The 23,175-nt window shown below is 53.5% G+C and overlaps 1 protein-coding gene across 1 annotated transcript in view; it reads left to right on the top strand.

Annotated features, from left to right (window-relative positions):
- The window catches only part of CACNA1B (calcium voltage-gated channel subunit alpha1 B), a 432,602-nt gene that overhangs the window by 239,744 nt on the left and 169,683 nt on the right, over positions 1-23,175 (top strand). The window contains exons 11-12 of the mRNA XM_054174438.1: positions 2,084-2,293; positions 20,909-21,021. Coding sequence (XP_054030413.1) covers positions 2,084-2,293; positions 20,909-21,021 — 323 coding nt within the window. The remainder of the gene's footprint in view (positions 1-2,083; positions 2,294-20,908; positions 21,022-23,175) is intronic.

Here is a 23,175-nt window from a genome sequence, read left to right as displayed (position 1 = left end):
GGTTGGGGTTTGTGGTTTTTTTTTTGGATGTGTTTTGTTTTGTTAATGTCTTGCTGATGAGAGCAGAAGAGCTAACAATATAATTACTGAGTGCAGGGTGAAGATGCAGAGCAGAGCAGCCCAGGCTTTTGACAGGTCTCTGGCTGGCCGTTGACTGAATGTATTGCACTTTAAATCAAACACAAGTACCTCAAGGAGCCTTCTAATTGCATTAGAAAGCTCTAGAGTGGTAAACACTTCCCAGTGTGCTGCCCAGGCTTGTTCTTCACACTTCTTTTAGTCTTTCCTCCTAACTATCAGCCTTTTTTCCTGCACTCATGAGTGTGCAGCAGTGGGTGCTAGCTCCTCCTGGCTGCCCACCCTCCACGCTGGACCAGGCACAGGACACTCTTTTGATTGCCAGGCAAGAAAGGCTGGAGCAGGGGATGTTGTCTGCCTCAGAGCAGCTTAAATGCTGCTGCTTTTCTCTTCTGGAAGATCAGTGGAGAGGGGGAAAAAAGGGCAGCAGACTATTCCTTTGTAAGTCTGATTGTATAGGCTTGAATATCTGAGGCTGAAAATCCGATTGCATAGACGTGAATATCTGAGAGGTCTTTACCTGCCAAGCAACATCACAACGTGGTGCAGCCTAGATCTTAACCCCCAGCTCCTTTTGTTGTCTTAAAGCAATAGATGAGCTCTAGGAAGCTGCCAAAGGGAGGATTAGCAAACAAAGAGCACCCTGAGCCTTTCTGCAAGGAGTTGGTTCAAAGCTTGGCCAGGGCCAGCTCTGCCTTCGGTGTTTTGGTGGAGGGTCAGAAATGTGAACTGGAGCAGGGAGTCTGCTTCCTGCAGCAGCTGTGGAACACACTCCTGTGTAGCCAGGAGGCTTGGAGAGCCCACTGCTGGCATACCTGGGTGCTTCACCCTTGGGATGGGTGCTGTGCTCAGTGTTATTGCAGGATGAAAGAGGGGGAGATCCCCCACCCCTCCTCAGTGTCAGTGCAAGCGAGCACGCTCTGGCTGCCACAGCCAGGACACTTGGCTCATGTAACTCAACCATGGCCAACCACAGCCCATGCAAGCCATCTGCTCTAATGGTGCTTGGGCCAAGAGTGGATGGGGTGTGTCCTGCTCAGCCCTACCTGCTGGGATGCTCCTTCCATGATGGGGAAGGACAATAGCATAGCACCATGCCAGCAACCACCCTGAAACTAAGTTCTCCAGCAGTTTCTGAAGGGTTGCCAGCCCAGCATGAAGCAGGTAGTGGACAACCTGTGTCAGGCACAGTTTTCATGCTTTAACAGCACCTGTGGCTGTTGCAGAGGGACTCCAACAGACCCACATGTCTGTTACTGCCCATGTGCTGATCTCTCCTGCCTCAGCACTGGCTGGAGGTGGCCTTTTCATCGTGTGTTTGTATAGTGCTGGCTGCCACCGGGGCAGAGCTCACATTTAGAGTTGTTTCTTCTGTCAGCTTCCTATTGCTAAACCTTTGACTCTTCTCCAGGGTTTCAGAGCAGAGTCAAAATGCAGCTGGGACAGGCAGGATTGGCACAAATGGGTCGCTGCACCCAAAACACGGTGTGTGGAGGCAGACTGAGGCCTCTGCTGTCGAGCTAGATGAAGTCAGAGAGTAAAATAAGGATCATTCACTCAGCTGAGTAGTAAGGGCTGGGTCTTTGCCTGGTCCTTGGAGCAGGGGAAGGAGGGACCAGCTTTCCTCTTGCTGCTACCCAGCTCCCAGAGGGTGTGCTCCACACCATGGGCAGAGACGCTTCTGTGCTTGGAATGCTCTGTCCCTTCGGTCACCCAGGAACCCGAAAGTCCTAACTTCAAGCAGAACACGCAAGATGGCTTCAAAGGGTTGGAAGCCCTGTGTCTCTAGGTGGTGGAGCTGGGCATTCATCCATGAAGTCCTAAAACCCCAGCCTTCATCCCTCACAATGTCATCACAAGCAAGACGCCCTCGCTCAGCCCATAGTCACTGCGCTTCCTGCTCAGCTGCGTTGCTGGTGCTTAGCAGAGGGCCCGCGCGCCCAGGAGCGTCCTCTGGCCTCTCACCTGCTGCCAAACGGTGTGGTGACTCCTCTCTCTGTCCCAGGGTCTCCTTTTGCCCGTGCCAGTCTGAAGAGTGGGAAGAACGAGAGCTCATCCTACTTCAGGAGGAAAGAGAAGATGTTTCGCTTCTTCATCCGGCGCATGGTGAAAGCTCAGAGCTTCTACTGGGTCGTGCTCTGCGTGGTGGCCCTCAACACCCTCTGCGTCGCCATGGTGCACTACGACCAGCCAGAGAAGCTCACCACTGCCCTCTGTGAGTACTGGGGGGCTCCACCTCTTCTCTGATGAGGTTGTAGAATCATAGGGTTGGAAGGGACCTCAAGGCTTAGCCAGCTCCAACCCCCCTGCCATGGCCAGGGACACCTCACACTGCAGCAGGTTGCTCACAGCCACCTCCAGCCTGGCTGCAAACACCTCCAGGCAGGAGGCTTCCACCACCTCCCTGGGCAGCCTGTGCCAGGCTCTCACCACCCTCATGGGGAACAACTTCTTCCTCACATCCAATCTCAATCTCCCCATTTCTAGTTTTGCTCCATCCCCCCAGTCCTATCACTCCCTGGCACCCTCAAAAGTCCCTCTCCAGCGTTCTTGAGCCCCCTTCAGATCCTGGAAGGCCACAATAAGGTCTCCTTGGAGCCTTCCCTTCTCCAGACTGAATAGCCCTAACTCTCCCAATCTGTCTTCATAGCAGAGGAGCTCTAGCCCTCTGCTCATCCTTGTGGCCCTTCTCTGGACACCTTCCTGCACCTCCAGATCATTTCCTGTACTAGGGGCTCCAGAACTGGACACAGTGCTCCAGGTGGGATCTCACCAGAGAGGAGTAGAGGGGAAGAATCACCTCCCTGGCCCTGCTGGCTCTGCTTCTCTTGCTGAAGCCCAGGATGTGATTTGCTTTCTAGGCTGCAAGTGCTCTCTGCTGGCTCCTGTTGAGCTTCTCCTCCACCAGCACCCCCAGGTCCTTTCCTTCAGGACTGCTCTCAAGCCAGCCCCTGCCCAGCCTGTATCAGCGCTTGGGATTGCCCCAACCCAGATTCAGGACCTTGCAGGTTCTGCATGCTTGATGACTCCCAGCACTGCTGTCACATCCTCACGAGCTCTGCTCTTCACCTTCACTCAGAGGAGGATCTGAAAGTGCTGTAATGAGTGGCTCTAGTCACTCAGGAGTAACTGAGTCATGCAGTTCAGAAAATCCCTAGCAGGCCATGATACTGCTTTGAGATGGGAAAGTTATCCTGAATGTTATCTGAAACTTGACATCAATCACATCTAAATCTTGCAGCATGGCAGGAGAATTTGCTCTGCAGCAGGTTTCAGGGAAGGAGGGGGATTGGCTCTGTCCTTGGGCAAAGACAGAGCTCTCTGTTTAATCAGAGTGTGCCCAGACAACTTCAGAATTCATCCCACTCTGCAGCTGCTCTGCACCCATGGGTGATTTCTCTTGTGGACATACTTAAAGCTCTGCCTGCTCTGGTATCCCTGGGATCAGAGAACCATAGGATGGTTTGGGTTGGAAGCTTTAAAGGTCATCCAATCCAACCCCTCTGGCAGCCAGCAGGGACATCTGCAACTAGAGCTGGTTGCTCAGAGCTCCAGACAACCTGACCTGGAATGGTTCCAGGGATAGGGCATCTACCACCTCTCTGGGAAACCTGGGCCAGGGTCTCACCACCCTCAGTGTAAAAAATATCTTCCTTCTGTTTAGGCTGAATCTCTGTTGTTTGGGGTTGTTTTGTAGTTTAAAAGTGGCATAAAGCTGAAAGCAGTTTTAAAGGGATCAGCTGTAGAGTCTCCTTCTCTTGAGAGTTTCTAAACCTGCCTGGATATTGCAGTCCTGAGCAAGCTGCTGTGGGTTGGAAGGGACCTTAAAGATTAGTTCCAACCCCACTGCCATGGGCAGGGACACCTCCCACTAGATCAGGCGGCTCAAGGTCTCGTCAAACCTGAAGTGCCTTCAGGAAGGGAGCAGCCAAAGCCTTCCTGGGCAACCTGTTCAGTGTCTCCTCACCCTCACTGGAAAGGATTTCTTCCTGATGATTCTATGCAGAAAGGTCAAAATCTGTACCAGGAAAGGGGTTCCTAAGAAACTAAAGGCAGCACTGTCAGTGGTGATGATTGCCCTGCATGGCTGAACATCCCCACAGTGCCCATCTCTGCCCTTGCCATGCCAGAAGGGCTTTTGCCCCTCCCTGGCTGCATTTCCCACTCACAGAGGGGAGGTTAAAGCTGCTGCTCTTCCTTGCCACTCTCTTCCTTTTCCTACAATAAGGAAACAGTTTTTGTTGCTTTCCCACCAAAGTCTCTGCTCCCACTCATGTTCTCTCCTGGCTGCTCTGATCTCCACCCCAGGTACTGGAATTCCCTGAGGAATCTGGTGGTGCCCATCTCTGCCCTTGCCATGCCAGAAGGGGTATTGCCCCTCTCTGGCTGCATTTCCCAGCCAGCACTCTGGGATTCCCTGCCAGCAGCATTTGCAAAGCCCAGCACTACCTGGGAGACAACCCCCACCTCTCTGTGCTCCGTGTAGGTTACCTCACGACACTTGGAGCAGTTATTGCCACGTTTTTCAGGGGCTGCAGCTTTACAGAAGGGCCTTTTTTTCCCCACCCTCCCTCTTGCTGCTCATGCTTCCCTTACTCATGGTGTGTGATTAGATGGAGTAGATGTCATGATGCCCTTCTGTGCAAATGTGTGCAGCTGGGATGGAAAGCACACTCTGCAGAAGATTGGAGTGTATTTGAGCTCGGTTCCTGGGGCTGCCCCTCAGTTCAAGCTTCAGCTCGTCCAGAAGTGCTTTTGAAGGATGATAGTTTTTTGTTGTTGTTTGAAATTGTAGAGTTTATGTTGTTTGGGGTTGGGTGGTTGAGGGTTTTTTTGGTTCTGTGATGAATAATAAATGAAGGCAGCTTCCTGCAATCAAAGCCTTGACACACGGCAGCGTTACACTGAGGTTACACTGACCTCACTCAGCCTGTTTTAAGACGATGTGGAGGGCGAGGGAAAGAGGGTGGTGCTCAGTTTAATGAAGGCTGTGGGCTGGTGTGGTGCCAGGGAAGGCTGGGACACTGCAAGCTTCCCCTTCTGAAGGGGTGAAATTTCCCCACCACCTCATTAACCAGCCCAGCTCAGCTGGAAGCCAATGAGAGCTGTACTTGGAAGCAAAGACTACACTCTGCAATGGAATGCAGTGAATGTGTCCACAATAGACAGGACTTGCAATGCTTGCAGTCAGCAAACAGCACAGGAAGCCCCCTGCTCTATTAGCTGTTAGCTTCTCCTTTTCTGCCCCGTCCCCACCCCCCCTGTACAAAAGGGAGAAAGGAGCAGAGAAAGTTGCCGTTAGACCTAACCAAACGGTGCAGCCACGGTCAAGCAGGAGCAAGTCAGTAACCTCCACAGTGGAGAAGAGAGAGGAGAGGTTCAGAGAGGAGAGGTGAGGACAGGTTCAGAGAAGAGAGGGCAGGTTCAGAGAGGAGAAGTTCAGAGAGGAGAGGGGAAGGGAGGGGAGGAGAGGAGAGGTTCAGAGAGGTTTGGTTTGGTTCGGAGAGGTTTGGAGAGGTTTGGTTTTGTTAGGTTCGGAGAGGTTCATAGAGGTTTGGTTTGGAGAGGTTCAGAGAGGTTCGGTTCAGAGAGGTTCGGACAGGAGAGGTTTGGAGAGGTTCAGTTAGGTTCAGAGAGGTTTGGTTTGGAGAGGTTCGGAGAGGTTTGGTTAGGAGAGGTTCAGAGAGGTTCAGTTTGTGAGAGGTTCGGACAGGAGAGGTTCGGAGAGGTTCGGTTCAGAGAGGTTCAGTTTGGAGAGGTTCGGTTTGGAGAGGTTCGGTTTGGAGAGGTTCGGAGAGGTTTGGTTAGGTTCAGAAAGGTTTGGTTCGGAGAGGTTTGGTTCGGAGAGGTTTGGTGAGGTGAGGTTCGGTTTGGAGAGGTTTGGAGAGGTTCAGAAAGGTTCAGTTCAGTTCGGAGAGGTTCAGAGAGATTTGGTGAGGAGAGGTTCGGAGAGGTTTGGTTTGGAGAGGTTCAGTTCAGAGAGGCTCAGAGAGGTTTGGTTCAGTTTGGAGAGGTTCAGAAAGGTTCAGAGAGGTTCAGAGAGGTTCAGAGAGATTCGGCGAGGAGAGGTTCAGAGAGGTTCGGTTTGGAGAGGTTCGGAGAGGTTTGGTTCGGTTCGGAGAGGTTCGGTTCGGAGAGGTTTGGTTTGGAGAGGTTCGGACAGGTTCAGTTCGGAGACGTTCAGTTTGGAGAGGTTCGGAGAGGTTCGGTTTGGAGAGGTTCGGAGAGGTTTGGTTTGGTTCGGAGAGGTTCAGTTCAGAGAGGTTCGGTTCGGAGAGGTTTGGTTTGGAGAGGTTCGGACAGGTTCAGTTCGGAGACGTTCAGTTTGGAGAGGTTCGGAGAGGTTCGGTTTGGAGAGGTTCGGAGAGGTTTGGTTCGGTTCGGAGAGGTTCAGTTCAGAGAGGTTCGGTTCGGAGAGGTTTGGTTTGGAGAGGTTCGGACAGGTTCGGTTCGGAGACGTTCAGTTTGGTTTGGTTCGGAGAGGTTTGGTTCGGTTCGGAGAGGTTCGGTTTGGAGAGGTTCGGAGAGGTTTGGTTCGGTTCGGAGAGGTTCAGTTCAGAGAGGTGAGGTTCGGAGAGGTTTGGTTTGGAGAGGTTCGGTTTGGAGCGGTTCGGAGAGGTTCAGTTTGGAGAGGTTTAGAGAGGTTCAGAAAGGTTCAGTTCGGTTTGGAGAGGTTGAGAGAGATTTGGCAAGGAGAGGTTCGGAGAGGTTTGGTTCAGAGAGGATCAGTTCAGAGAGGTTGGGTTTGGAGAGGCAACCATTCGTGTGGTAGATCTCTCTCCACTGGAATTGTTTAGCATTCTCTTTATCACTAGTGATTGAGTTGCATTTCACTACTGTTCTGCTCCAGATCTGTGAAAAACTCTAAAGGCATAGCCTAAAACTGCCACGGAAGGGATGGAGAGGTGGTTTCTGAAGTCTGAGGAACCTCCTTAAGTTCAACAGGGGCAAGCATAGAGTCCTGGGCTGGGGCAGGAATGGCCTCCTGTACCAGCCCAGGTGAGGGCTGCCCTGTAGAAGAACAGCTCCAAAAAAGAAGGACCTGGGAGGGCTGGTGGACAATAAGTTCCCCATGAGCCAGCAATGTGCCCCCATGGCCAAAAAAGCCAATGGTCTCCTGGGATGTGTTGAGGAGACTGTGGCCAGCCGGTCAAGGCAGGTTCTCTTCAGCCTCTGCTCTGCCCTAGTGAAGCCTCATCTGGAGAACTGGGGCCAGCTGTGGGCTGCCCAGTTAAAGAGACAGTTCAGTGGAGGCTGCAAAGATACTGAGGGGCCTGGAGCATCTCTGAGGAGGAAAGGCTGAGAGCCCTGGGGGTGCTGAGTCTGGAGAAGAGCAGCCTGAGAGCGGATCTGAGCAGTGCTAAAGGGTAGAGGGCTAGAGGATTGGACCAGACTCTGTTCAGTGGTGCCTTGCCACAGGACAAAGGGAAACAAGCACAAACTGAAACCCAGGAGGTTCCACCTGAACAGGAGGAGAAAATTCTTTGGTGTGAGGGTGCTGGAGACCTGGAGCAGGCTGCCCACAGTGGTTGTGGAATCTCCTGTGGGGCGATTCCAAACCCAGCTGGCCATTATGATCCTGGGCAAGCTGCTGTGGGTGCCCTGCTTTAGCAAGGGGGTTGGACTGGGTGGTCCCTTCCAACCCTCACCACACTGGGATTCTGTGGCATTGCACTGGCCTCTTCAGACTCTGAAAAACAGCCAGGAGCAAATGATTTGTTCAGCACTTGCTACTCAGGTGTAGCTCATTCAGAATTTGCTCAGTTAGAGTTCTGAAGCAAGCAAACAGAAGACTAAGGGAAGAGAAAAACCAAAACAAACACTCCAAAATATTTCAGTCTAACTTCATATTTTTTGGCTTAGATCATTAAAGATACCTAGAACCATAGAATCATACAATCAATAAGGTTGGAAAAGGCCTCAGAGATCATCAAGTCCAACCTGTCACCCAACACCTCCTGACTAACTAAACTAAACTAACTAACTAAAGTGCCACATCCAGTCCTCTCTTGAACACCTCCAGGGATGGGGACTCCACCACCTCCCTGGGCAGCACATCCCAATGGCCAATGTCTCTTGCTGGGACGAACTTTCTCCTCACCTCCAGCCTAAACCTCCCCTGGTATCAGGTGGTAGAAAGAGAGGAAAGGAGGGGCTGGAACAGGATCAGGGAAGGGCCACAAAGCTGGGGAAGGGCCTGGGGAAGGGTCTGGAGAAGAGCCAGAGCTCACCAGGGCTGGTGAGAAGCAGCTGAGGGAGCTGGGGTTGTTCAGTCTGGAGAAGAGGAGCCTGAGGGCGAGACCTCATTGCTCTCTACAGCTCCCTTAAAGGAGGTTTGAATAAGGTGGGGGTTGGTCTCTTCTCCCTTGTGTCAGGTGGTGGAAGGAGAGGCCTCAGATTGTGCCAGGGGAGGGTTAGGTTGGAGATCAAGAAAAGTTTCTTTGCTGCAAGAGTGGTCAGGGATTGGCACAGGCTGCCCAGGGAGGTGGTGGAGTCCCCAGCCCTGGAGGTGTTCAAGAAACCTGTGGCCATGGCACCTGGGGCCTTGCTTTGATGGCCATGGTGGGGGTGGGTTGTTGGTTGCACCTGATGGTCTTAGAGGACTTCTCCAAGCCTGTGTAGATGTGGTGGTTCAGGATGCAGTCTAGTGGCCGTGGTAGCTGGGTTCCAGCTGGGCTCAGTGACCTCAGAGGTCTTTTCCAGCCTTGCTGATTCTGATTCTGTTGTTTTGTTGGAAGGGCTCAGAAATGAACTGCTGAGGAGCTTTGTCAACTGCAGCAGCTGGAGAGCAGCTCAGCAAAGCCTGGGAGGATCTGCTCAACCCTGCAACTCTACCCAGGCACCTCTAATTCAATTATACCTGTCCCTCTGGGGAGAAGTTTAATTACATTACAAATTAATTTTACTTAAAGAACAGTTGGTAAAAAGCCTCCAGGTCTGCATTGATTTATTTCCCACCCCCCCCTCCATCTTTGGTCTTTTCTTTTTAACTTTGCTGTTCTTGAATTGTTCTGATTAGCTTTGCCTGCTTGAAGCTCCACAGTGCTGCAACTGCTTTTGGGGAAAGGAGCTTTAGAAAGGGGCTTGGGGCTTGCTTTAGGCTCACTGAAAGAGTTGATGAGCAATCCTTTTGGAGTCTGGGGGTCTGGTGAACAGCAGGCATGCTCCAGTCCTTGAGGAGTGGCCCTTTGCAAGCCCTCTTCAGCCATTCATTAATAGGAATTTTATTTGATTCCACATGAATTGTGTGGGGTTTATTCCTTCCCAGCCACAGGCAGGAGTGGTTTGCTGGCTTCTTAATCCAAGCAAAAGCAGTGGAGCTGCTCAGAGTGCATTAGCAGAGGTATCTAGCCAGCAGTGTGTCCAGGTGGCCAAGAAGGCCAAGGGCATCCTGGCCTGCACCAGCAGCAGTGTGGCCAGCAGGAGCAGGGAAGTCCTTGTGCCCTGTGCTCAGCACTGCTTAGGCCACACCTGGAGTTCTGTGTCCAGTTCTGGGCCCCTCAGTTTAAGAAGGGGCATTGAGACACTGGAAGGTGTCCAGAGAAGGGCAACAAGGCTGGGGAGGGGTCTGGAGCACAGCCCTGGGAGGAGAGGCTGAGGGAGCTGGGGTTGCTTAGCCTGGAGAAGAGGAGGCTCAGGGGAGACCTCCTGCTCTCTACAACTACCTGAAAGGTGGTTGTAGCCAGGAAGGGGTTGGTCTCTTCTCTCTAGCACGCAGCACAAGAACAAGAGGACACAGTCTTAAGCTGTGTCAGGGGAAGTTTAGGCTGGAGGAGAGGAGAAAGTTCTGCACCGAGAGAGTCGTTCACCATTGGGATGTGCTGCCCAGGGAGGTAGTGGAGTCACCACCCCTGGAGGTGTTCAAGAGGGGAATGGATGTGGCACTTGGTTCCATGGTTTAGTCAGGAGGTCTGTGGTGACAGGTTGGACTTGATGATCTTTGAGGTCTCTTCCAGCCTTAGTGATACTGTGATACTTGCCCCTCCAATTATCCCTGCATTGCATCAGCAGTTTTCCTTCCCTGTGTGGGAAGAACCCAGGAGGCTTCACTTAAGGAGGAGAAACTTCATTGGTGTGAGGGTGCTGGAGCCCTGGAGCAGGCTGCCCAGAGAGGTTGTGGAGTCTCCTTCTGTGGAGAGATTCCAAACCCAGCTGGCCATTGTGATCCTGTGGGTGCCCTGCTTTAGCAGGAGGGTTGGGACTGGGTGATCCCCACAGGTCCCTTCCAGCCCCCCAGCATGCTGGGGTTCTGTGGAAGGACTCCAGTGTTGAATTGCAGCAGGAGTTCTCTTGTGGCTTGTCCTGCTCACTCATGCATGGACCTTGGGTTAAATAAATGCCAGTGCCCCATGAATGTATTTATTCCTTGCAGCCACCTATGATTGCCTTCTGTTTGAGTGGCAGTTTTCCTAGGGAGAGTACTGCCCAGGGAGGTGATGGAGTCACCACCTCTGGAGGTTCATGGATTCATAGATCCATGGAATGGGTTGTGTTGGAAGCAGTCTTGAAGATCATCTGGTTCCACCCATCCTGTCCTGGCAGGGACACCTTCCACTAGACCAGACTGCTCAAGGCCTCCTCCAGCCTGGCCTTGAACAGCTCCAAGGAGGAGGCATCCATGACCTCCCTGTGCTTAGGGGACATAGCTTGAGAGCTGTATACAGGCAGATGTTAGGTTATGGTTGGACTTGATGATCTTTAGGTCTCTTCCAACCAGAAGCTTCTGTATGAAGAAGACAACTCCAGCCTAGGAAAGCCTTGCTGAGATCTAGTAGGAGCAAAGATGCATCTTCAACTGAGGGCAGCAAACCAACAAAACCCAAGAGGGGGGCATAGAGTGGAGGTGCAGCATTAAGGGGATTCCAGTCAGGACTGTGCTGCAGCTCCAGCAGAAGTTGCAAGCTTGGAGCTTGGTATGGAGACAGCTGAACACTTTTGTGTGCCCTGTGGCTCTGCAGGAGGCCAGAGAGATGGTGCTGGTGGTTGTCTCCTCTTCCTCTGGCTAAAGCTATGGAAGAAGGCTGGAGCAGAGCTCTCTGGCCTCTGAGGGCACCCCACTTCAGCTCTTGTGTTCAACAAGAGGTTTCCTCCTGTCCACACACTCTGCTTATGAACTAGGTCCACTGCCTCCTCATTTGGTTGCAGGGACATAGCTTCCCTCCCAGCACCATTCCTAGTGGGCCTGGGGCTTAGATTGGTTTCCTCACCAGGTTGGTCAGGCTCTGATCAGTCACTGGGTAGTTACTACACAACTGCTCAGCCTTATTTGCTGGAGAGCAGCACAAAGGAGAGGGACCTGGGGCTCCTGGTGGATGGATGGATGCCCATGAGCCAGCAATGTGCCCTTGGGGCCAAGAAGGCCAGTGGCATCCTGGGGTGGATTACAAGGGCTGTGGTTAGTAGGTTGAGAGAGGTTCTCCTCCCCCTCTGCTCTGCCCTGCTGAGGCTGCATCTGGAATACTGTGTCCAGTTCTGGACCCCTCAGGTCAAGAAGGACCTCACAGAACTGCTTGAAAGAGTCCAGCACAGAGCCACAGAGCTGCTGCAGGCAGTGGAACATCTCCCTGTGAGGCCAGGCTGAGGGAGCTGGGAGCAGAGGAGGCTGAGGGCTGCCCTCATGGCTGGGGCTCAAGATGTGCAGGGCAGTGTGGGGAGGACAGAGCCAGGCTCTGCTCAGGGATGGCCAAGGACAGCACAAGGGGCACTGGGGGCAAGCTGGAGCAGAGGAGGTGCCATGGGGAACACAAGGGAAATTCACTGTGAGGGTTGCTGGAGGCCTGGAGCAGGCTGCCCAGAGAGGTTGTAGAGTCTCCTTCTCTGGGGAGATTCCAAACCCAGCTGGATGCCTTCCTGTGTGGCCTGCCCTGGCAGGGGGGTTGGACTGGATGATCTCTGGAGGTGCCTTCCAACCCCTAAGGTCCTGTGATTTCAGCAGGAGCTTGGGCATGGTGCAGCAGCAGCTGCTTTTGGCAAGAGCTATTTGCCATCAAGGGCAACACATGAAGTGAAAGGACCTAACCCCACTCTGTGGGGTGGGCTTTAAGGACTATGGACAGAAGGTTCTAGGACTAGATAAGTTTTCACTTGGAAGCCCTCTCATCAGGCTTCCCCTTCCACGTTCCTCCAGCTAATGCTGTGATGATCCTCAACTCGCTCCTGAACCTCTCTGTCTGCAAACAAGCCCTCTCCTTTCTGATAAACACAATAGCTGAAAACAGTATTTTAGCCATTATGGCCTGAGCACAGCTTCCCCCTTGTAGCAGGCAGTGCTGAGCCATGTGTTTGGTGCAATCAGGGCTGGTTTGGATGCTGTTGTGTTTGCTGGGGGAGCAGATCGCCAGCTCCCTCCGGATGGAAATGTGCAGCATCTGCAGTTGGGAGGAAAAGGCTTCCTGAGCAGAGCAGATTTATTTATGTCTGCTGAGCAGCCCATCTCTGCTTTGTCACAGAGGAGGATGTGGTAGGGTTTTTTGCTGAGGTTCTGCTGCTGGTTGGTTCAATGTGTGAGGAGGTTCTGCTGCTGGTTGGTTTGATGTGTGAGGAGGTTCTGCTGCTGCTTGGTTTGATGTGTGAGGAGGTTCTGCTCCTGGATGGTTTGATGTGTGAGGAGGTTCTGCTGCTGGTTGGTTTGATGTGTGAGGAGGTTCTGCTCCTGGATGGTTTGATGTGTGAGGAGGTTCTGCTCCTGGATGGTTTGATGTGTGAGGAGGTTCTGCTGCTGGTTGGTTTGATGTGTGAGGAGGTTCTGCTCCTGGATGGTTTGATGTGTGAGGAGGTTCTGCTGCTGGTTGGTTTGATGTGTGAGGAGGTTCTGCTGCTGGTTGGTTTGATGTGTGAGGAGGTTCTGCTGCTGCTTGGTTTGATGTGTGAGGAGGTTCTGCTGCTGGTTGGTTTGATGTGTGAGGAGGTTCTGCTGCTGGTTGGTTTGATGTGTGAGGAGGTTCTGCTCCTGCTTGGTTTAATGTGTGAGGAGGTTCTTCTGCTGCTTGGTTTAATGTGTGAGGAGGTTCTTCTGCTGCTTGGTTTAATGTGTGAGGAGGTTCTGCTCCTGCTTGGTTTAATGTGTGAGGAGGTTCTGCTCCTGCTTGGTTTTGCCTGTGAGGAGGATGAGGAGAGGAAGCCAGAGTGTCAGCTCCACAGATTGCATTGCTTTGGAAGGCACCCCCAAAGGTCACCTTGTCCAACCCCCCTGCAGGCAGTAGGGACATCTCCAACTAGATCAGGCTGCTCAAGGCCACATCAAGTCTGAGCTTGAATGTCTCCAGGGATGAGGCCTCCACCACCTCTCTGGGCAACCTGTTGCAGTATTTCACCATCCTGATTGTGCAGAACTTCCTCCTGATGCCCAACCTAGCCCTGCCCTGTTGCAGTTTCCAACCACTGCCCCTCAGCCTATCCCCACAGGCCCTTCTGAACAGTCCCTCCCCAGCCTGCCTGGAGGTCCCCTTCTAATATTGAAATGCAGCTCTAAGGTCTCCCTGCAGCCTTCTCTTCTCCAGGCTGAACAGCCCCAACTCTCTCAGCCTGTGCCCATAGGAGAGGTTTTCCAGCCTCTGGTCATCTTTGTGGCCACTCCACCAGGTCCATGTCTCTCTTGTGTTGGGGGTCCCATAGCTGGACACAGCCCTGCAGGTGAGGTCTCCCCAGAGCAGAGGGGCAGGATCCCCTCTCTCCATCTCTGGCCATGCTGCTTTTGATGCAGCCCAGGCTGTCATTGGCCTTCTGTGCTGCCAGTGCCCATTGCTGCCTCATGTCCAGCTTCTCACCTGCCAGCACTCCCAAGTCTCTTTCTGCAGGGCTGCTCTCAATGTCATCATCCCCCAGCCAGCTTTGATATCTAGAATTGCCCCCACCTAGATGCAGGCCTTGGACTTTGCCATGTTGAACCTCATGAGATTCTCCTCCCCTCCACCTCTCCAGCCTGTCCTGGTCCCTCTGGATGGCTCAACACCTGCTCCTAATGAGATTGGACTTGGAGATGGGGCACAGATGTAATTAATGCCTGGGTGATTGACAAAAGAGAGCTGCTAACTATCTCATTGAGACATCTAGGGCAAAAAGGATGCTGGCCTGGCCTTTGCCAGCAGCACAGATTTGAGATGAAATAAATTGAGTGTTTGTATCAAAGGGTTGGGATTGTTTTTTTCCCCCTCTTCAATCACATTACAAAATGCATCTGCTTAAGGCAGATTAAATTACAAGTGGGGGCTGAACACCAGGAGGTCCAAACAGAGAAATTACATTTCCCATGGTTATGGGCAGGGTCATGGCAGAAGAATTCATGGTTCAGATCCATGTGCTGGAGAAGCTGATTCATTGCCAGGCACCTCCTCCTGCCCAAGGGTTTCAGCAGGGCCATCTTTCCCTTGCCTCCTCCCCTTGTCCTCACAGTGCTGTGATTGGCAGCATCTGCTGCCTGCTGAAATGCAGCTTCTGCTGCTTAGAGGATTGAGACAGTCAGCAGCAAATTTGCAGAGGACACCAAGCTGGGAGCAGGAGTTGATCACTTAGAGGGCAGAAGGGCTCTGCACAGTGACCTCGACCGACTGGACAGATGGGCAGAGGCCAACAGGATGGCATTCAACAAGTCCAAGTGCCAGGGGCTGCACTTTGGCCACAACAACCCCATGCAGAGCTACAGGCTGGGGTCAGAGTGGCTGAGAGCAGCCAGGCAGAGAGGGACCTGGGGGTACTGGTGGACAGCAGCTGAACATGAGCCAGCAGGGTGCCCAGCTGGCCAAGAAGGCCAATGGCATCCTGGCCTGCATCAGCAACAGTGTGGCCAGCAGGAGCAGGGAAGTCCTTGTGCCCTCTGCTCAGCACTGCTTAGGCCACACCTTGAGTCCTGTGTCCAGTTCTGGGCTCCTCAGGTTAAGAAGGGCATTGAGAGACTTGAAGGTGTCCAGAGAAGGGCAACAAAGCTGGGGAGGGGTCTGGAGCACAGCCCTGGGAGGAGAGGCTGAGGGAGCTGGGGTTGCTTAGCCTGCAGAAGAGGAGGCTCAGGGGAGACCTTCTTGCTCTCTGCAACTCCCTGAAGGGAGGTTGTAGCCAGGTAGGGGTTGGTCTCTTCTCCCAGGAAACCAGCACCAGAACAAGAGGACACAGTCTCAAGCTGTGCCAGGGGAGGTTTAGGCTGGATGTTAGGAAGAAATTCTTCATAGAGAGCTTGGCCATGGGAATGTGCTGCCCAGGGAGGTGGTGGAGTCACCATTACTGAAGTGTTTAAAAAGAGCCTGGATGAGGCACTTGGTGCCATGGTTTAGTTGATTAGATGGTGTTCCAGGGATGGGGACTCCACCACCTCCCTGGGTAGCACATCCCAATGACCAAGCTCTCTTGCTGGGAAGAACTTTCTCCTCACCTCCAGCCTAAACTTCCCCTGGCACAGCTTGAGACTGTGTCCTCTTGTTCTGGTGCTGCTTGCCTGACAGAAGAGACCAACCCCCAGCTGGCTCCAACCTCCCTTCAGGGAGTTGGAGAGAGCAAGAAGGTCTCCCCTGAGCCTCCTCTTCTGCAGGCTAAGCAACCCCAGCTCCCTCAGCCTCTCCTCCCAGGGCTGTGCTCCAGACCCCTCCCCAGCCTTGTTGCCCTTCTCTGGACACCTTCAAGTCTCTCAATGCCCTTCTTAAACTGAGGGACCCAGAACTGGACACAGGACTCAAGATGTGGCCTAAGCAGTGCTGGGCACAGGGCACAAGGACTTCCCTGCTCCTGCTGGCCACACTGGTCCTGATGCAGGCCAGGATGCCCTTGGCCTTCTTGGCCCCCTGGGCTCATGTTTAGGCAGCTGTCCATCAGCACCCCCAGGTCCCTCTGTTTGGCAGCTCTCAGCCACTCTACCCCCAGCCTGTAGCTCTGCCTGGGGTTGCTGTGGCCAAAGTGCAGCCCCTGGCACTTGGACTTGTTGAATGCCATCCTGTTGGCCTCTGCCCATCTGTCCAGCCTGGCAAGGTCCCTCTGCAGAGCCCTTCTGCCCTCTAACAGATCAACTCCTGCTCCCAACTTGCTGTCATCTGCAAACTTGCTGATGATGGACTCAATCCCCTCAAGTAGGTAGGGTGCAGAATGGAAACTGAGGATCTGGCCTGGAAACTCCTGATTTACAGGGCCAGTAATTAATAATTAAGGCTTTTAACATTCTTCCCACATAACAGATCTGTCAGTTCTAATTAGGTGCAAGGAACTCCAATGCCACTGAAGATGTGCTTTTAGCCATTCTGTATTTTGGTTATTGGCCTTGACAACTCTCACAGTCTCTGCCTGACACTGGCTCCCCTGCTCCCTTTCCCTGCACTGGTGTAGGCAGATGGGTTGCCAGGTAACTGGATCACTCCTGCCTCTGGGATCCCTTCTGCTGCAAGCAACAGTTTGCTCTCTGAGCTGTTGTCTGATGTTAGAAAGGAGAGAAAATCATAGCAAGGTGCAGGTGTGAGCATTGTGCCCCTGTGTGGAGCACTGCTGAGGCCTCACCTTGAGTCCTGGGTCCAGTTCTGGACTCCTCAGGTTAGGAAAGATGTTGAGATGCTGGAAGGTGTCCAGAGAAGGGCAACAAAGCTGGGGAGGGGTCTGGAGCACAGCCCTGGGAGGAGAGGCTGAGGGAGCTGGGGTTGCTTAGCCTGCAGAAGAGGAGGCTCAGGGGAGACCTTCTTGCTCTCTACAGCTCCCTGCAGGGAGGTTGTAGCCAGGTGGGGGTTGGTCTTTTCTGCCAGGCAAGCAGCACCAGAACAAGAGGACACAGTCTCAAGCTGTGCCAAGGGAGGTTTAGGCTGGAGGTGAGGAGAAAGTTCTTCCCAGCAAGAGAGCTTGGCCATTGGGATGTGCTGCCCAGGGAGGTGGTGGAGTCCCCATCCCTGGAGGTATTCAGGAGGGGATTGGATGTGGTACTCGGTGCCATGATTTAGTTGTCAGGATGTGTTGGGTGACAGGTTGGACTTGCTGATCTCTGAGGTCTTTTCCAACCTCATTGATTCTATGATTCTATAATTCTATGAAATTCCTTCAGTGCTGCTTCTTCAGTGCTCCTTCTGTGGAGGCTTTCAAGACCCACCTGGCTGCATTCCTGTGTGGCCTACCCCAGGTGATCCTGCTTTTGGCAGGGGGGGTTGGACTGGAGGACCTCCAGAGGTCCCTTCCAACCTCTAACATTCTGTGATTCTTCAGGTGTCCATCAGCCTTCCCCTGGGCCCCAAGACCCAGAGGATGGAGCCCTCCTCTTGGTAGGAAAAAGGCTGAGAAGTCTGCAGACCTCCTACTTTGTCATCTTAGTCCTCAAGTGTGAACATTTTGCCCTTCACAGTCTCCTGTTTTCAAGGAGAGGAGGTTCCAGGGTATAATTAATATCCTCTTGGTATTCCCTTTCCTATTGCAGGTGTTGGCAGAAGTGTCCTCACAGGCTCCTCACTGAAGTGTTAATAGAACCCTTCTCATCTAGTTAATGCATCCTGGATTTCAGTTCAGCTTCATGCCCATGCTATTTCCTGCCTGGTTTTCAGTTAGAACTGAAAGCCTCTTTTGCTTTTGGGCTCATTGAAGCTGCATTTCCCAAGGCCTTTCCAAAGGCAAGCAGCGATGGGAGGAGGACCTGGAGCAGCCAAGCTCTGCCAGTGGGGATGTGCAGGGTGGTGAATGGAGTGAAAGCTGTGCACTTTGAAAGGATTTTTGAAGCTCAACAGGAGCCAGCAGTGAGCACTTGCAGCCCAGGAACCAAATCACATCCTGGGCTGCACAGTCTCAAGCTGTGCCAGGGGAAATTTAGGTTGGGGGTGAGGAGAAAGTTCTTCCCTGAGAGAGTTGTTGGCCATGGGAATGTGCTGCCCAGGGAGGTGGTGGAGTCACCAAACCTGGAGGTGTTCAAGAGGGGATTGGATGTGGCACTTGGTGCCAAGGATTAGTCATGAGGTCTGTGGTGAGAGGTTGGACTGGATGATCTTTGAGGTCTCTTCCAGCCTTGGTGATTCTGTGAAGAGCCAGCAGGGCCAGGGAGGGGATTCTCCCCCTCTGCTCTGCTCTGCTGAGACCACACCTGGAGCTCTGTGCCCACTTCTGGAGCCCCTATTGCAGGAAGAATCTGAAGGTGCTGGAAGGTGTCCAGAGAAGGGCCACGAGGGTGAGCAGAGGGCTGGAGCTGCTCTGCAGTGAGGACAGACTGAGAGAGTTGGGGTTGTTCAGTCTGGAGAAGACTCCAAGGAGACTTAACTGTAGCCTTCCAGTATCTGAAGGAGGCTCCAAGAAAGCTGGGGAGGGACTTTTGAGGGTGTCAGGGAGTGAGAGGACTGGGGGGGATAGAGCAAAACTTGAAGTGGGGAGATTGAGATTGGATGTGAGAAAGAAGTTGTTCCCCATGAGGGTGGTGAGAGCCTGGCACAGGTTGCCCAGGGAGGTGGTGGGAGCCTTATGCCTGGAGGTGTTTGCAGCCAGGCTGGAGGTGGCTGTGAGCAACCTGCTGCAGTGTGAGGGCCTCTCCTTCCATCACCTGCTACAAGGGAGAGGAGACCAACCCCTACTTCACTCAAACCTCCTTTCAGGGTGCTTGAAGAGCAATGATGTCTCCCCTCAGGCTCCTCTTCTCCACACTGAATCATCCCATCAGCTGCTCCTCACCAGCCCTGCTGAGCCCTGACCCTTGCCCAGACCTCTCCCCAGACCCTTCTCCAGCTTTGTTGCCCTTGTCTGGTTCTGCTGCACCCCCTCAGTGTCCTTCTTAGAGCGAGGAGCCCACAACTGAACCCAGCATTCAAGGCATGGTCTCACCAGTGCCCAGTACAGGGGCAGGATCACTTCCCTGCTCCTGCTGGCCACACCATTGCTGATCCAGGCCAGGCTGCTGGTGGCCTTCTTGGCCACCTGGACACACCCTGGCTGTCAACCAGCACCCCCAGGCCCCCCACTTGCCAGCCACTCTGCCCCAAGCCTGGAGCACTGCATGGGGTTGTTGGGACCCAAGTGCAGGACCCAGGAGCTGTACAACTGCAGTCACAGAAGATGACTTCTCCTGTGGCATCTGTACTGCTAGGGCATCCCAGAGCCTGCTCCACTGCACCAAGTGATGTGATCAGTCTCCACCCTTTGAAGCTTGATTCTTTCCCTCATCTTGAGGACAGACTGAAGGAGTTGGGGCTGTTCAGTCTGGGGAAGAGAAGGCTCTGAGTTGACCTAATTGTGGCCTTCCAGTATCTGAAGGGGGCTCCAAGAAGGCTGGGGAGGGACTGCTCAGGATGTCAGGGATTGATAGGACTGGGGGGAAGGGAATGAAGCTGGAGGTGGGGAGATTCAGGCTGGAGGTGAGGAGGAAGTTCTTCCCCATGAGAGTGGTGAAGCCCTGGAATGGGTTGTCCAGGGAGGTGGTTGAGGCCCCATCCCTGGAGGTGTTTAAGCCCAGGCTGGATGAGGCTCTGGCCAGGCTGATCTAGTGTGGGGTGTCCCTGCCCATGGCAGGGGGCTTGGAACTGGATGATTCTTGTGGTCCCTTCCAACCCTGACTGATTCTATGATACTATGATCTTGTCTCTGGAGGGAGAGGTTTACCTTATGCTGCTTGGTATGTCTGGGGGAGGGTGAAGGGGTTTTGCCCTTTTCCTGTTTGTTTTGCTGGTTGCTGCTGTTGCTTTTTGGCCTTCAGATCTAAACTCCCCTGGCTTCAAATGCCAAAGGCAGTGTCTGCTGTAGCTTCATATCCTAAAAACTCCAGGTGGAAGTCTCCAGCAAGGTTCTTTCTGCCTTTTGTTTCATCTTGGGCAATACATTTTTCCCATCAGCCTATTTGCCTGTGATGTGTGAAGCTGGAGGAGGCAGAGTTTGCTCTTCCTTAATGCTCTGGTTAGGGAGGCATAATAAAAAGCAGTGTGGCTGTGTGCTGACAGTAGGCACAACACCTCTGAGCACGAGCTCTCCCAGCCTGCAGTTGGCTGTGGAGGTATTTTTATCATGAGAGGCTGACACAAAAGCTTCCAGCCTGCTCCCAGAAGTGCCCAGCTGATGGAGGTACAGAATCCCCAACCCTTCATTTGCAAGCCATTTCTCTGTGCAATTAAATGAATCCTTTAGAACTACCAGGGCCCAGAGCTTCCTTTTGAAATCCTTTCACAAAGAGGATGAGGATGTTAGTTAATGCTCACAGCACCCCCCACCCCCCCCCCCCAGCACACATCAAAACAGTCCCTCTCAGCTCTTGAAGGTTGAATGCAGCTCATGTGCATCCAGAAATAATGATGGGAAGCTGTCCTGGGGGTCTTGTTTGCCATTGCAAAGGCAATGCAAGAGGATGATTAGAGGGCCACGAGGATGAGCAGAGGGCTGGAGCTGCTCTGCTAGGAGGAAAGACTGAGGGAGTTGGGGCTGTTCAGTCTAGGGAAGAGAAGGCTCCAAGGAGACCTCATTGTGGCCTTCCAGTGTCTGCAGGGGGCTACAGGAAAGCTGGGGAGGGACTTTTGAAGGTGTCAGGGAGGGATAGGACTGGGGGGGATGGAGCAAAACTAGAAGTGGGTAGATTCAGCTTGGATGTGAGGAAGAAGTTGTTCCCCAGGAGGGTGGTGAGAGCCTGGCACAGGTTGCCCAGGGAGGTGGTGGAAGCCTCCTGCCTGGAGGTGTTTGCAGCCAGGCTGGAGGTGGCTGTGAGCAACCTGCTGTGGTGTGAGGTGTCCCTGGCCATGGCAGGGGGGTTGGGACTGGCTGAGCCTTGAGCTCCCTTCCAGCCCTGACAATTCCAGGATTCTATCACTTTCCTCTGGCAGGAGGCAGGCTGCCTTGTCAACAGTTGCCTCTGTTCCCCACACAAGCTCACCTGCCAGCCAAGGGCTTGTGCACTAATTCAATGCCTTTCTCCTGTTTGCAGATTTTGCAGAGTTTGTCTTTCTGGGGCTGTTCCTCACCGAGATGTCTCTGAAGATGTATGGGCTGGGGCCGAGGAATTACTTCCACTCTTCATTCAACTGCTTTGACTTTGGGGTGAGTAGGGGTTCAGCTGCACCCCGAAGGCTGTGCTCCTCCTGTTGCTCAGTGGGGGTTGGGTGTCTGAGGGGGAGCATGGCAATGCAAGGAAGTGGTGCTGGAAGTGGCAGGGAGGCACTCATGGTGTGAATTAGCTGCAGTGAAGTACATTAAGCTCTCTCCCCCCCCCTTGCTTCTCATCCTTTATGAAGAAATGTGACAGCTGGGGATCTCATTGCCTCAGCAAGCTACAGGGTGTTCACAGCATCAGCACCAGCAATGCTCTGATTACTGAGAGAGCCTCTCTCCCATTTCAATGAGGTGATTGAAAGTCACACAAACCCCCACACATGTTTTATTGCTCATCTCCCTTATCAAGCATTTAATAGCCTTCACCTCAAAACACCCAGGCAGTGCTTTTCAGACATGAGTGCCCAGGCTGTTCAGTCTGGAGAAGAGAAGGCTGCAAGGAGAACTAACTGTGGCTTTCCAGGATCTGCAGGGGGCTACAAGAAAGCTGGGGAGGGACTTTTGAGGGTGTCAGGGAGTGATAGGACTGGAGGGGATGGAGCAAAACTTGAAGTGGGGAGACTGAGATTAGATGTCAGGAAGAAGTTGCTCCCCATGAGGGTGGTGAGAGCCTGGCACAGGCTGCCCAGGGAGGTGGTGGAAGCCTCCTGCCTGGAGGTGTTTGCAGCCAGGCTGGAGGTGGCTGTGAGCAACCTGCTGCGGTGTGAGGTGTCCCTGGCCATGGCAGGGGGGTTGGAGCTGGCTGAGCCTTGAGCTCCCTTCCAACCCTGACAGTTCTGTGGTTCTATGATTCTAAGTAGAAGTCTAAACACACAATGAGGTGACAGAAAGGCAGCAACTCCCATCCCTCTCTGGCAGCAGAACAGGCTCCTCCCTGGTGCTAGAGCCTCAGCTTTGAGGTGTGAAGAGCAGGGAGAGTTTTGACTCCATCTAAGAGTGTTGCATGCAGATGCTCATCTGTTGGCTTCAAGCTATTAGGTTGTAACCTCTCCTCCCAGAGGTTATTTCATCTCCTTTTGCCTTTAGTGGGGGCTGAGCACTGCATCCCACTGCAGGAACTGGTCTCTAAGTTGCTTTAGCAAACCAAATACAAAGCTTATGGGACAGCCACAGGGAAGGGGGAAAGAGTTCAGGTCATTGTAAACATCTTCCAGCCCTTCTCTCCAGGACTGAGTCTGTTGCCTCTAGTCCTTACCTGCCAGCATGCTGGGAATGATTCTTCTCCCTCTTTCAGCTCCTCTCCCACAAGGGAGGAACAGGGATTCTTACCTTCAGTAAGTGACCACTCCTACATCCAAGGCTACAGCTAGAGCCAACTTCTCCTCTTTTTGGCAGCATCAGCAGGAAAGCTCAAAGCTAAACAGACTCTGAGATGAAGCCATGCAGCCCAGGAATCACCTGAGCCCACACAGGCTGAGGTGCTGTTGCCCCAGGCTGCACCAAGTGTGAGGCTCTCCTCTGTGGGTTGTGCATGGAGCTGCTGGTGGCTCAGAGCACTGGAGTGCATTGTGGCCCAGAGGACAATGCACAGCCTCCAGCTGCCATGAGAGAAAAGAGAGCACAAAGAGCACAACCAAGACATGACCCAGAGATAACTGGATGCCTGCACATGCAGAGCTGGCACCCAAGTGAGCTCCCACCAGCTGAAGGCACCCAACCCCTGGCAAGGTGTGGCTGCACTGGCAGGGTGTGGCTGCACTGGCAGGGTGTGGCTGCACTGGCAAGGTGTGGCTGCACTGGCAGGGTGTGGCTGCACTGGCAGGGTGTGGCAGCACTGGCAAGGTGTGGCTGCACTGGCAGGGTGTGGCTGCACTGGCAGGGTGTGAGTGCACTGGCAAGGTGTGGCTGCACTGGCAAGGTGTGGCTGCACTGGCAGGGTGTGGCTGCACTGGCAGGGTGTGGCTGCACTGGCAAGGTGTGGCTGCACTGGCAGGGTGTGGCTGCACTGGCAAGGTGTGGCTGCACTGGCAGGGTGTGAGTGCACTGGCAAGGTGTGGCTGCACTGGCAGGGTGTGGCTGCACTGGCAAGGTGTGGCTGCACTGGCAGGGTGTGAGTGCACTGGCAAGGTGTGGCTGCACTGGCAGGGTGTGGCTGCACTGGCAAGGTGTGGCTGCACTGGCAGGGTGTGAGTGCACTGGCAG

Source organism: Dryobates pubescens, chromosome 29 (assembly GCF_014839835.1).
Source record: "Dryobates pubescens isolate bDryPub1 chromosome 29, bDryPub1.pri, whole genome shotgun sequence".
NCBI lineage: Eukaryota > Metazoa > Chordata > Aves > Piciformes > Picidae > Dryobates > Dryobates pubescens.
Note: the sequence above shows the minus strand (reverse complement) of the source record. Positions and strands in the feature narration are given on the sequence as shown.